The sequence below is a fragment of the Nilaparvata lugens genome, chromosome 8, assembly GCF_014356525.2.
Source record: "Nilaparvata lugens isolate BPH chromosome 8, ASM1435652v1, whole genome shotgun sequence".
Lineage (NCBI taxonomy): Eukaryota > Metazoa > Arthropoda > Insecta > Hemiptera > Delphacidae > Nilaparvata > Nilaparvata lugens.
This window is the reverse complement of record NC_052511.1, coordinates 35,839,852-35,854,653: the sequence shown is the minus strand read 5'-3', so window position 1 is coordinate 35,854,653 and position 14,802 is coordinate 35,839,852. Positions and strand designations below refer to the sequence as shown.

The window sequence follows — 14,802 nt, the reverse complement described above, 5'->3', positions numbered from 1 at the left end:
ACAAAAACTATGTATCTACGTCAGTTTTGAAGGACGTTTATTGTTGTTGAATTTTGAACTGTTGCATTCGCTTGGAGAGAGAATAACAATTGTAAGTTTTAGAATGTTTAATCCTGAGTTCAAAAATACAATTCAACCTTTCCTCTACAATCAATTTGTTATAATGTTTGTGTAGTTGAGGAGTTGATATTGTGGTAATTATTCATATTAAATAAAAATACTAAGAAATTGTCAAAAACCACAGATTTATTGATACTTAGAAAGACCGGTTTCGGTTGTTACACCTTTGTCAATCTCTGATAAACTCAATAAATCTGTGGTTTCTGACAATTTCTTAGTAGTTTTATTTAATAATTTGTTATATTCCATAGTCAACGATGAGAAATTTTGAAATTGTTGGATATAAGTAGGGTAGATAGTGTCAAACTTCTCTTTTTTGATTTCATCTTCAAATTATTTTAAATCCGTAGAAGTTTTTCAGATCCGATATTGAATGTATCATGACTATGTCTGGTCTCAGAAACATGTTGAATTCTCAAAACTGAATACAAATTCATGCGATAAAGATTCTATACTCTTGTATGGCTTTGAAACCTGGATACCAAAGAGGAGGGAATGGAGCAGGTTACAGGCGGCTGAAATGAGATTTTTAAGGTCAGTGAAGAGATGCACCAGAGAGGGCAGGCTTTATTATATTGATATCCATAGAGAGCTCAATGTGATCTCTATATATCAAAGAGTTGACGAGAATCGACAACAGTGGAGAGAACATGTTGAGAGAATGGGAAACGGGAAAATCCCCAAAGCTGTCATTGCTTACAAGCCAGAAGGGAGGAGAAGTATTGGCAGACCAAGAAAAAGGTGTTAATAGAAACAGCTGGTATTAATGCCTACCCCTGTAACAAGACCACGACGACGACGACGACTGCAATAAAGACCATGAATAATATTCTGAATAATGATTTTTCATCCTGAATTCAAATAAAATTCATCTTTTCATAATTTTCTCTACCAGGTCGTGAGATATCAGTTACATCAACAATAACACCAAATCACTAAGCTACAATTCAATAATAAGGAAATAACTAGTAAAATGGAAAATAGGAAATTGATGAAGTTTGGGGAAATAGCCTATTTTTTCTTCTGTGACTATTGTATTGTTGCTCTATCCAATAAATAAATGAAGTTGGCTGAAAAATCGAATCACTCATGGCTAATGTGAATAAACTGTACTTATTACTGATCAGTAAATACTTCATAAACTTGACATGCATAGTCCAATTCCAGTCATTGACTTGCAACTATCAAAACCTACATTTGAGTAATTACTCAGTTAGAAGACACACAATATTAATTTTGCAACTCCTAATGATAGTAGAGGTGAACACCTTGAATTAGCTGAAGAAAGTCTTCAAATTATTGCGAGATGAAATTTTTCAGTCAAGGACACAAACTAACTATTGTGCTCAACCGGTCAAGAGAATTTTTTACATTATCTCCTGAGAATAATGTGTTCGTCTATGAAAAACTCTCACATATGTTTTGTATGCATGTGAGTGCGTGTGTGTGTAAGTGTATCCTGTTTTAATGAGTGTTCAATTGATTTGCACTTTGGACGCTACGCCGAATTTTATTTTGCGTTGTAGCCAATTTTTCAATGGAGAAAGTTTTGTTCTATTTGTATGGAAGTGTGTTGTTGAAGCTCGTATGCTCTATTGTGTTTACAAGCTCAGTGGAGCTAAGTCTATAATGAGTAAACTATAAGGTGTGAATAAAGATTAAATAGAGAAAATGACATGTAGAAGATGTGGAAAATATAGGAGATGTGGAAGATGTAAAAAATGTAAAAGATAAAGAAAGATGTAGAAAAGGGGTAAGAAGATCAAGGAATAAGTGTTGAAGATCAGGAAGAAAAGGAAATAAAGCTAGATGAATGAAGAAGTGTGGAGATCAAAGAAACAATATATATTATGCTCAGTTTTGATGTGTTTTCATAGTGTGCGTACAGATTTACGCGCCGCGAACATGAGCAATTCACTTTTAATCAGCTGATGTCAAGCTTTTTATATCTGTATCTTACCGGTTCTGTAAAAAAACAGATATAATCAGCTAATTAAAAGTGAATTGCTCATGTTCGCGGCGCGTATATCTGTACGCACCTATAGAGTTACACTCCCACAAGGTACCGTAGTCATAAAACTGTGTTATCACAGAATAGTATTAGAATAAACTTTATGTTTCTTTACAATATTTTTTATTTCATTCAACATTCGAATCACAGTCACATGACCTATTTTTTCTATACTATCAATAGTCATCATAATTCTTTCCCCCCATTTTTCACCGTCTCTATGCACCAAATCACATTTTTCAGGAAAAAAGTGACAATACAGAATGTCTATGTCTAGGTTGCGAAAAATGAACGGTTTTAGAGTAGATTTCCATTGTGAGAATTTTCTCAACCAAATCATTACGCACAGATTTCCCTGCTTTGGGAGAAATATTTCATGGGAGAGAAAAATCGAGAAGGCGATTTGTGGATCAACAAATATTGTATCAAACTGTTCCTATAACTATGTGTCTAATACTTCGTGGACTATGTTTTGAAGGTATGAGAAAATATCCTCAAATATCAACCAATATTGTAGCTAACGGTTTGCCTATAGTGAGGTCCACGTTATAATGGCAGAGTTTGATTTGCAATGGTATTGCTATCCTTGTCTATCATATAACAAAGCGGATAGCGGTATCCCTTTCTCGCTTTGCTCTGTTTCCAGATTGATTTTCAACAGTGTAGAATTGATAATTAATTAACAAAATATTTCATCTTAATCATGAAAATTCATAATGAAATCATTATTTCTTGCTTAATAAAATATAATTGATTATTTTAAATGAGAATGAACAGTTATATTACATCAATCAACCTGTATCAGCTCAATAATAGTGTATAGACCAATAGCTATATAGCATCCTTGGTATCAGCTACCGTCTATAGGAGACATTGACAAGACAGAGGATCGGCAACGTTGGTCTCCTATGTTTCTCTACTACCTTTATAACGTGGACCACCCCACTATAGTCTCACTACTGTGTCCAATATTTTGAAATTATATTTTGAAATTATGGGAGGATAATCTTTCAGAAGAGTGATTTTTGGATATTTATAGATGCACAATTAATTTTACCGGTTGGTCAAATATTATATAAATCTCTATTATATTGGTCTTCTGTTTCTGTACTATTTATAAAAACAAACATGGAAACTATGCATTGCGGCTGTGGTTAAGATATGAAAATTTATAAAATATTTGAATCTGAATATCTATATACATAATCTGAATAAATATAGATTCACAACTAATTTTACCGGTTGGTCGAATATTATATATCTATTATATTGGTCTTCTGTACTATTTATAAAAACATACATGGAAACTATGCATTGCGGCTGTGGGAAAGATATAATTTTGTAGACAATCTGGAGATTAGTAGCCTAGATACTCTTTCGACAAATAATATCAATAATCCAACTGTTTCTATATGATACCGTATATAAAGGATAAGCGTAAGCCTATTTGTTTGTCTCTGATGATACTATGTAGTATATTCAGATTAGTATATAAACAGTGTGATATGTTTAGTATGAGAACAGTATCCATGTTTAGTATATAAACAGTGAGAACCATCTAATTGTCATCATCCCCTATAAAATACCTCAACACCTTTCCATCCAACCAATGCAGACAGTTTAAAGTGAATCACACTACATCTTTGTAGCATTTTTGGACTACATTTTCCTGACCATTGCACTCGTTTCCAACAAAAATGACACCGAATTCTTCGAGATTTTCCATTATTATTTCGATCACTTCTGTTAAAGGAGTCCGGGGGAATAACACGGTCAAATAGGCTACGTGTGTCAATTTTCTTTTATTATCTAACTAACGCTTTTCAATGGAGACAATCACGGAAGTGTTTTCTGTTAAAGTGATATTCACTTTGAACTGTCAGAAATCTGTGTGGATATTAGCGATGCTTCTTATTCATGCAATGCTGATAGTTTGGAAGGAATATTGTTGTAGGAAGACAGGGATATTTCGGGAAAATTCAACGCTCGATTTTCAGATAATCTGAAACGATATCAGAGTTATTCGACAAGTAGGGCATACTAAAGAATGTTGGCTGTATTTTTGCTTTGTAATAAATGTCAATATACAACAGCAGGAATCTATAACTCATGAATCAATTTCATTTCTCATGTTATACTAAAAGAGGTTACATGAGAATTGAAAATCAAAGTATTCTTCTGTCCAAATTTCTAACATGTTCTGATATTTAATGACATATTATGAGATTAAAAATGAAAAATGAAATTGAATGTCGGGTCATGTTGCAAGAAAAAAGAAAAGGCACTCATGAATGAGGAATAAAGTAGATAAAGGGCACTTTGATATTTAATTTTCAGTATATACGAGTAGCTCTTATTAAAAAAGTGCATATAGAAGAGGTTGGAATTCGAAATAACATAGAGGTAATGCATAGAATACAATGGTCAATGAATCAAAGTAAAGTTATCTGATAAGGAAGTGAGTATCTGTTATCACAAATCTCCAAAGATTTGTTAGAGAAATTAATTATGGATTATTAGAAAAATTATAAATTCTAAAACACTGGATTTACTCATATCAGTACTTCATCTAGAATCTCTTTCCTGTAGAGGGCTACTTATAATAAAAATAGAAATAAAAATAAAAATCTTAGTACCCTTTTTGAATGTGATTAAATAAGATTTTTATTTTTATCTTCATCTAGAACTTTAGATCAAAAAGACAAGAGATGACAGCCCATTGATTTTTACTTTCTCTATTTTTATTTTATCCTATGTATTTTTCAAAATTCATTTGTATCCTAAACATCTAGAGACACTAGACTTTCATTTCGATACGAATCACATTCTAATTGATAAAAAGACAAAGAAATTGTCAGAAACAAATCTTATTCTTAACTTAGTATTTTTATTTAATATGGATAATTACCATGATATCAACTTCTCAACTACACAAAAAGTAACTTCATCTTGAATAACAAGAATACAGTTATGAACATTATACAGTTATAAGAACAATCTTATACAGTACGAAACAATTAAAATACTGTAACACTGTGAATAATATTGTTGTAGAAAAGCCAACGTTTTTCAAAGCTTAGGAGTCATGTCAGATTTATCAGATTACAAGTATTCAAATATTCAAGTTTTCTATCACTATCACAGCGTAAAAACTTGATAACCAATTAAGCAGCTTCGTAACCTGAAAAACTTCCAATCCTATCAATAATCCAATCCCATTATTTTCTATTGTGTGATTCACTTCAATCAGTCAGCATTAATTAAATTGGAAGATTTGACGTTATTTATAAGGAATTCTGACAGCTAGAATAATTGAATATCATTAGACTTTGAACAGTCAGTATTGGTTTAATGGAGAGTTTTGATGTTGTTTTATATTAAATGCTGACAGTTTTTAGTGAATCTCAGACAGGAGAACCTATTAGATCCAGTAGTCGACTTCTGAATTAATAGACCGAAAATATTAATTTGAAATATTTCTGTATGCATGCGGCTGCATCGAGTGAAACTGTCGATAGAAAAAAAAGAGGAAAAAAATGATGAGTGAGACAGTGAATAAGGAATGAATGAGTGGGAAAGAGAGGGAAAAAGAGAAGACAGTTATGAGAGAGACAGTGAATGGGCAACAAGTAAGGGAGAGGGAGAGGGAGAATGGAAAGAGAATAGTTATGAGTGAGACAGTGAATGGGCAACAAGTAAGGGAGAAAGAGAGGGAAAAAGAGAGAAAACAGTTTGAGTGAGACAGTGAATAGCTAGCAGATAAGGGAGGAATGAGAGGAGTAAAGAGAAAAAAGAGCGTTGGAGCGTGAAAATATTGGAAAGGTGAGAAAGAAGTAGTAGGAAAATAAAAAGTAGTCGTTCCAGAATATAGGCTTGTTATAGACAAAACTCGACTTCTCTTGTGGAATGCAGCCGTCTATGAGATTTTTTCCATTTAATATCATTTTTCATGTTCCAAACTATAAATTTCTTCACTCAATTCCAATCAATCTCCGATTATTATTCTGGTATGGAGGAATACCATATTTTCTCTTGACAATGCATCATTTCTATATGAATTCTGTATGACTGTCGTAGGACAATGACTCTACTTGACTGTAGGATATATTATTATTTATTATTATCAATTTATTCAGTGATGCACAAAATTTAATTCATCAGAATGATTGGGGAAGTATTGAACTACAATGGCCTATTTATTCAAAATAGAAACTATTTACTATAGATTATTGAAGCACAATATAAATTATTATCAAGTTCTTTCTATTTTATCACAACACAACTAGTTTCAACATTTCTAGAGGTATTTTCGAGTCATTTGCACTTGAACACAGAATGATTTTGTACTGTATTACATCACAGTTGTGTTTTGTGTGATGTTGTGGTACTTTTCCATAATCAGAAAGTAATTCCATAGAAAAAGTGGCTCGCAATTTCAATTTGTGTTTTCATTACTGTACAACAAAATTAATGAATTAATACTTGGGTGGATTTATCAATCATCATCATCATCATCAAGTTTCAAGTTTGATTTTGAATAATTTCAATATGCTCCTCATAAAAGCAGGTTGTCAGTTTCAAATCCCTGATTAATCCAGGTCTAGGTGTATTGAGGTTGTTGACCTTAGAAAAACCTTTCACTTTTCATGTTCCAAACTGTAATATTAATACCTCAATCTTCATCTAATAGATTGAATTTTCAATTTTGAAATTTCATACATGGCTCTTGAATACTTTGAATGACTACACTCAACTCATTCATGATCTCTCATTTATTTGTATTGAAATCTATGAAATGATAAAAATGATTACATCTTTATCAGAGATTGACAATGGTGTAACAACCGAAACCGGTCTTTCTGACTATCAATAAATCTATGGTTTTTTACTTAGTCTTTTTATTTAACATCTTTATCATCTCAGCAACTGACAAAAATTAAAGTGAAGGCGCACACTTTCATTTATGGATTCAAAAGTGAATGAGAAATAATCTACTTTTTGAAGTAGAGTATAAATCGAAATTCGGGGAAGGAACTGTTTAGGGCTGTGCCTGTTGGTCCTTCTTTAATCATTTCAATGAATTGTGTTCTGTATATCATTGAATAAATAGCATAATATGATCCACATGAATGTAGCCTAATTAATATGCCATTTTTTGTCAAGATTCTCTAATAAATTGATACTTAACTCCTAAATAATTGATACTTTTAATTAATGAACGCACCATTCGTCTAATGATACGTTACCTCCATCCATCACTCACTCTCTGTCATTCATAAATTCCATTTTCACTTGTCAGATGTCCAATTACACAAAGACTACGTTAATTAATTAGTGGCACACTTATGAATTAGTGCTGCCATTTGAAAGTGAAACCGCACTGGGTCAGAATATTTATTATGAATGGGGTGACAGGTTACCGAGAGAGCGCGGCGTAGTATTTGTATTATTTATTCTCTGAAAGGAAAATTAGAATTTAAATAGCTCTACTGAGATTCACTTTATGCTGTCAGAACTGTTTATTAATAGCGTCAATGCTTCCTATGTAAACCATGCTGATAGTTTGAAATGGATCTCACAGAATAGGCTAAATGTCAACTTCTTAATAAGTTATCTCAGTTTTAAAACTCAGCTTGTGTGTAAAACTATACGTTCTATCAGAGATAAGGAAATATTACTAACTTCTCAGTGTTCTATACAGTGTAAGTAATAAGGCAAATTGTATGTAGCACTGCTCAATATAATATAGGGATATCGTAATAACAGAATCCTGTGTTATGAATATTTGTTATTGTTGTTATTGCATAGAAGAGAGAGGTCAAATAGAATATTTGTATTATGACCAAGAGAGTGAGGAAGATAGACTGAGGGAGTGAGGCGATGTGAAAGAGAAAATATTGTTGATTTTCTTCTCTGACAAGAAAATTGAATAAGAATGGGCAATCGAAATACATAAGCTATACATTTCAAAACCCATGAAGCTTGGTTTTTAATCAGTGGCATTTTGAAAATGCTTTGAAGCCTTTTCAACGTGTCGACATGGTTTTTCCAATAAGATATTTGATAGTTTCAATGAAGAACATGTTAATGGAAACTATGATTAGCCTTTATTGAATGGTACAATAGAACTATTTTCTGGGAGAAATTACAAATATCCTGGTGAATATCGTGTCAATTTCAAGGGAGTCTGTACATGAACTTGAATAATATAGCTTCAATCCCGAAGAAATATAAAAAATGTATTGTATGTATATGTATCTGCTTTTTATATTTTCTCCACATGAATTACTTATTCATATATGTTTTTGCTATATATATTCTCTAACAAGAATTTAATTAGGATGACTGATCTGTTTCAATACAATATCGGGGCACCGAGCTTTGCTCGTTATTTTTATTTATTGATAAACAGAACACGATTCTCCAAAATGATCGTGTTTATATTTCACAGCTGGCTATATCCTATATGTCATCTTATGAATTTCGAGGATGCGTTATTTTGATTTTTCACATACTCACTCGCTCACTCACTTTTTTACTATCCACAGCTGTTTCAGCCAAGGATGAATTATCCTTTTAATGTCATTCAGCGAGTTTTCCCAAGGATGAGACCTAGTGCAATCGAATTTTCATATCATAAACCTACTATGTTCCATATTCCGTGAAAATCGTTAGAGCCGTTCTCGAGATCCGTTGAACATAAATAACCAGATATAAAAATATATGCAAATATACGGAAATTGCTCGCTTAATATAATAGGATAGGATAGGTAACTTCATAGGTTTCAATCAACCTGTAACTACAATCGTTTGAAACTGACAATAATATGTTAACCTAAACAAACTCCCAAGGATTAGACCTAGTGCAATCGAATCTTCATATCATAAACCTACTGTGTTCCATATTTCGTGAAAATCGTTAGAGCCGTTCTCGAGATCCGTTGAACATTAATAACCAGATATAAAAATATATGCAAATATACGGAAATTGCTCGCTTAATATAATAGGATAGGTAACTTCATAGGTTTCAACCAACCTGTAACTCCAATCTTTTGAAACCAACAATAATATGTCTACCTATATACACTGGATGAGTAGGCTACCATTCAACCAATTTCCAATTATTATAAAACTCTCTTCTAAAAACCCAGGTAATGACCTACCGCCTTATGTCACCCTATTACAGCTTTCTAAATACTGCGTTAAAAGTTTGACGCATACTCTCAATTTGTCATCCTTAGAAAATTAAAAGCTATAGTCTATTCTTCTTGCGTTGTTGATCTGAAAAGCTAGAGCTACAGAGCTGCTGTGAATAAGCTTTTAGAGCAAAGTGGTCTACTTGTGTCTGTCTGCTGGGGGATAATACATGGCATACTACTTTCACTTCCTTGTTTTTTATGGTTGTAAAGTAATAGAACTGTACTTTGGATGACAGCGGAACAAAGAAGTGATCATTCGGTCATTACCACATTTTCAATGTTTTACGTTTATATTTCACATGAAAATATTCTAGAAGTATCTGTGTGTGAATGAATTCTGACGTATTTTATGAAAAAAATTAATGTTTTACGTTTATATTCTACATGAAAAGATAAAGTAATGTCTCTGTGCGTGGATACTTCTGCTTTCTTTATGGAAAAATAGAAACCAGGTTTTATGAAGGTCATTAAAATTTTGGAAGAGCATTCTTCTAGAGTTCTTCAGTGATCAGAGTAGAGTCGATTAGTATTTCCAGATACCATGGAGACAAATAGAAAAACTATAAGTTCTGAGTTTCATCATAGAGAAACAATAGCGTAAGTAGATATTGCATGGTATAGGGGATTTATGTCGCAGCTTTTACTTTTATCTCAAGCCGATTACTGTCGATTATTGTCAATTTTTACTGATTTGTTGGGGTGATAGTGTATGAACGGCACAATTTGAGAGACTACCAGCGTAACACAGCTGCATAGGAAAGAACTACGTGAACTATCGGCTTAACATAAACGCCCTATATCATGGGATATCTACTTATGCTATCGTTTCTCCATGGTTTCATTTATTTATTTACAAAAAGGCTACAATTCAGGTAGAAACAACAGGCATTCGCCCAAAACTGCTCTTAACCTTAATTTGGAATACACAGTCTAGAGGTTATTTAGGAATGATAACTTAATTCACACACTATTTTGTGTGTGTTTCAATTATGTTCATAAAAATGTAGTTGGGAGAAGATTTCTGTAGACTTCTCCAGGAATTAGTTGAGTCGTGGAGTTGATAAGAAATTGGATACTGAAACGCATATAGAGAAGAACAGAAAATGTATACATTGGATGAACAAAAAGAAGAAATGTTGAGTAAATCTAGAGGTTATTGTTCATTCATTCATTTGATCATTTTTACAGTAAAATATAATGGGAGACAAGGAACAAAGTCCAAAACTCCTTCCTCTTCATAGTTTTGATGAATAATTCTTCAATTGAAGGTTGTGCATTTTGAGTTGCATTGAATAATTTAGATCATCAGTTAGCTTAGATCATAAACAATAATACTATCAGTATCCTAACTGATTGAATTTTTAATTTTTATTATCACGTCATTAATCTGAATTTGATAGACTTCTCACTATTGGAAATGATTATTGTGATTCCAAGAAACTGTTATTAATCTCTGATAGATATTAGCCATAGTGATATATTTGATACCATTCATAGTAATACAAGACTAAAACTAGACCTGGTATCAATAGATAGTTATAGTGTCATCAAGTATATAGTAAAGATATATAGTGATATATCATTGATACTATTCATAGTGGTAACACTAGACCTGCTATCGATGAGTCATTATGTCCATTATGCCATCAAATATTGGAGACCCTGAAGGCATTCGTGCAGTTGAATTAATGAATTCATAATCTGTTTCTGATAAACATCAATTCGATTCGCGTAGGATTAGTAGTTTGAGATTGAAAGTTATAAAAATTCCAGAGGAAATCGATTTGATAGTTATCAGATCTATTGGTGATATATAGCATAGCAACTATCCACAGTAGCAGTATATAGATGATAATGTTCTTGATAATAATGCATGATAATAGAGGTGATAATAGATGTTCTTGAATAATAATTTGGATTCAATTCCTATAACGGGATGAGTCGTTCATGATAGAATGATGCACTTCAAACGACACTGTGAAAAACAATAAACAGTTGAGGAATCTAATTAAATCTAGTTGAATGTTGACTGAATGAGATTGATTGATTGCCAGCTAAATTCTCTAAATTCCATTTATATCATCTGAGCCAATTAAATGCGTTGTTCTATGATATGTTTCGAGTAAATATTCGAAAGTGTTCACATCACCCAGTGGCAGTCGGTATATGTGTTGGATAGATAGATAGAAAGATAAATTACTTTAATTAACACTTTACAATGAAAGTGATGTGGGCGAAATCGAGGCAATAAAAGGTGTCCCCCTTTTCCATTTAACCCACGATTTTAAGTTACATGAAAATAGTAATATACTTTGGAATTCAAAATTAAATGATTATTTATTATCAGTGGAGGGGGAAAAGAGGGAAATAAATATGAATGAATGAGCAATAAATTAACGGTTAAGGAGTATTTTTATATGTCATTATGGAACAACAGAAAGTAAATTTTATATGGTTTTTATAAGTAACGTCGAGGGGTGGGGGGCGTTAGATGAGGGAAATGAATATTAATGAATGAGTAATGAATTCATGGTGAGGAAGTGTATAGTTTTGAAGCTTCGAGAGGAGCTGACCTTATGCGGTCACCCTTCCAACGGGAGAGCCGAGCGCACGGTACAAGCTTGAGAGTGTCTCTACAAATATACCGTACTGCTTCAGTAGGATCAATTCTAATCACAGAGACTAGACAGCAAAATGAGATCATTTCAAGGAGAACTCCCCAATTACTTGCAGAAAATGAAATCAACTTTATAGAGTGGATAAATAATTGGATCCATGTAGCTTACCCTTACAACTTCAGTAATGAGTACAAGTCCCAAAATATCTTGAGTTTTATCTTGAAACATGAGATTCACTGCAGTGAATCAATATTAATCTGAACAAACCAAAATTAGATGATAAAATTTAACCATTAAACGAATACTTTTTGTGTAGTTGAGAAGTTGATATTGTGGTAATTATTCATATTGAATAAACATAGTAAGAAATTGTCAAAAACCACAGGTTATATTGATAGTTAGAAAGACCGGTTTCGGTTCTTAAACCATTGTCAATCTCTGATAAACTATAAACTATTTTTATTTAATATAAAACAGATAATTCCCGATCACTGCCATAGCAAAATTTGAAGCACAAAACAAATAAATTGAGCAAGGAAATGTGTAATGACAACCATTCCAGAGTAGGTACCAGAGCACGTCACAATATTTGGGAATCATTTCTCGAAATATGACCTCGGGAAATAAAAACACAGATTATGGAAACTAGATTAATAGATTGATAGCCTACTATTCGAAGAAGAAATCCCAACTACGGTAACTATTTTATTCGTTGAATGAGGTCAAAAGATCCAGAAATCCCTTCACAATCAATGATCGAAAATCAATCTCAAACAAAGATATTGGAAATTAGACCGACCATTCTAAGGAGAAATCCCAATCACTCTGCAAATAAGAGCACAAAACTAATTCCGCTAGAAAATGGGCACTTCCAAACACTTTCTAATCTATATTCAACTAGACTATTCTTAGCGAGCAGCTAGTAAACGAAAGTAACAGTATTCCAAGTTAGCCTGCACCGAGATCTAAACGAGGCCGAAGGAAATCTCCACAGGAAAGTAGGTTAACTGTAAACTGTTGCTCGTTGAAAAACTGTTGGGTCAGTAGCGAAAAGTATGGTGAATATAGGGAGAATATATTTGGGGGGAAATTGAGAGAAATATTTTTGGGTAGACTACTCACCATATTGTTGAATTGCCACTAGGGCTTAATCCTTAGTCTCCGTTTGATTGAAAAATGTACAACCTGCTTGAAGAACAGTCAAATCACAACTAACCTTCTACTCTTTGGACGGAGTTCTTGGCGACCTCTCTTTCTCTTCCTCCTCCTCAACCTCTCCCCCACACACCACTCCTACTCCTCCTTCTCCTTGTCTTTCTCCTCCACCTCCTTGGTTTCCTTTCTGCTGATTTGTGGTGGTGGTGGAGAGACCAGTAGTCGAGGATAATATGATGTCGCAATGTAAGATCAGCTGATATGATTGGCAGCCGGTCATATTTTGTGGCCCGCAGCGGGAATTATTGTGAGCGGTTTGAACTGGTTTATCGTTTGGGTACTGCACATCATGTGGTGGTGCTGACTGTGTGTATGGTATGTGTTGAATATTGTTTGGAGACACTGAAAAAAGGAACATCACGTGTGGAATACGGTTTATTGGTGAGGAACAAAGATGGAACGGAGTAGGAGAAAGAAAATTAATTTAAAGAGGGATAATAATTTAGAGGGATCAAAAGAGAAAATGGCAATCGATGGAGAATGAATAAGATGGATTGGGAGAGAAATAGTAATTAGAGGAATCAAGAAAGAGAATAGGAATGGGACTGGTTGAAGAATATTATTCTTATGGGACAAACTATCAGTTCAAAGGGAAGAAATAGAAGAAGAATTCATTAAATCAATTGCTGTATTTGTACGGATTATGGTAGCATTTGAAAGGACTTGATCAAATCAACACATAAAACTGCTTGTCTTGTCAAAAATATAATGTTTGCCTTGTCGAATAAAGGTATTTGAGAATAAAAAATTCGAAATTATTTTCAAAAAGAGCTACCTTCAGTTGCATCTTTAATTATTCTACATCTTCATCAATATCTCAAATAAAATTACGTTTTATCAATATAAAGAAAAATAGATTGAGATAAATTGGAGAGTCTGTTATGTGAGTACCACTGATTCAAAATATAAAAAATACAGGATTGTATTTAGCACCATGAAATAGCAACATATTCATCTTATTGCCGCTGTAATAGCATCATATCGATTGTTTCGAAGATTGATGAAAACAAAATAAAGATTATACGTAACAAGTGGAGATACAAACTTGTGACAAAGTCTGGAACAATAAGGGCCAAGCCACATGAGGAGTTTCGCAAAGTCGGCAGGGCTGGAAGCCTGACTGGCTGATTTGGTTGACGTTCGGGAACCAGCTGATAATCTGCCTATTGCACAGCTTCCTACCTGCTGACTCGTCTGAAAAACGCCTCATGATCCGATTGGGTTGACGTTCGGGAATTGGCTTCCTAAAAACGCCTAATGTGGCTTCACCCTTAGTGTTTGTCACAATTTGAAAACTCAATTCTATATTGAGTTATTGTAGGAACACAATATTGAGGTTATTGGTGCATAATCTTTGATAAAGAGGACGATTCTATTAGGTTAATATCAATGACTCTTTTGAAGCTAGCAACTATTAAATCCTAATTGAAATTATTTCTAGAAATGAAATTGATTGCACATTCATTGTTCTTAATAAATTTAGATACACATATTTTCTTATAATAATACCTGAAGATGCACGAATGCCTATTTATGAGACAGAACGCAGGCTATAATCTTCTTTCAAAAGACATTATAAAACAACTCAAAAATCCTATTGTAATACAGCTCTGTGCCAAGTCCAGAATGAAATCATAA

General features: G+C 33.1%; 1 protein-coding gene across 1 annotated transcript in view; it reads right to left on the bottom strand.

Moving 5' to 3' along the window:
- LOC111055728 (chitotriosidase-1) overlaps nt 1-13,187 on the bottom strand; it is a 176,708-nt gene extending 163,521 nt beyond the window's left edge. Inside the window, exon 1 of the mRNA XM_039434647.1 lies at nt 13,072-13,187. Within this exon, the coding sequence (XP_039290581.1) occupies nt 13,072-13,074 (3 nt within the window). The 5' untranslated portion in view covers nt 13,075-13,187. The remainder of the gene's footprint in view (nt 1-13,071) is intronic.
- Between the last annotated feature and the right edge of the window lie 1,615 nt (nt 13,188-14,802).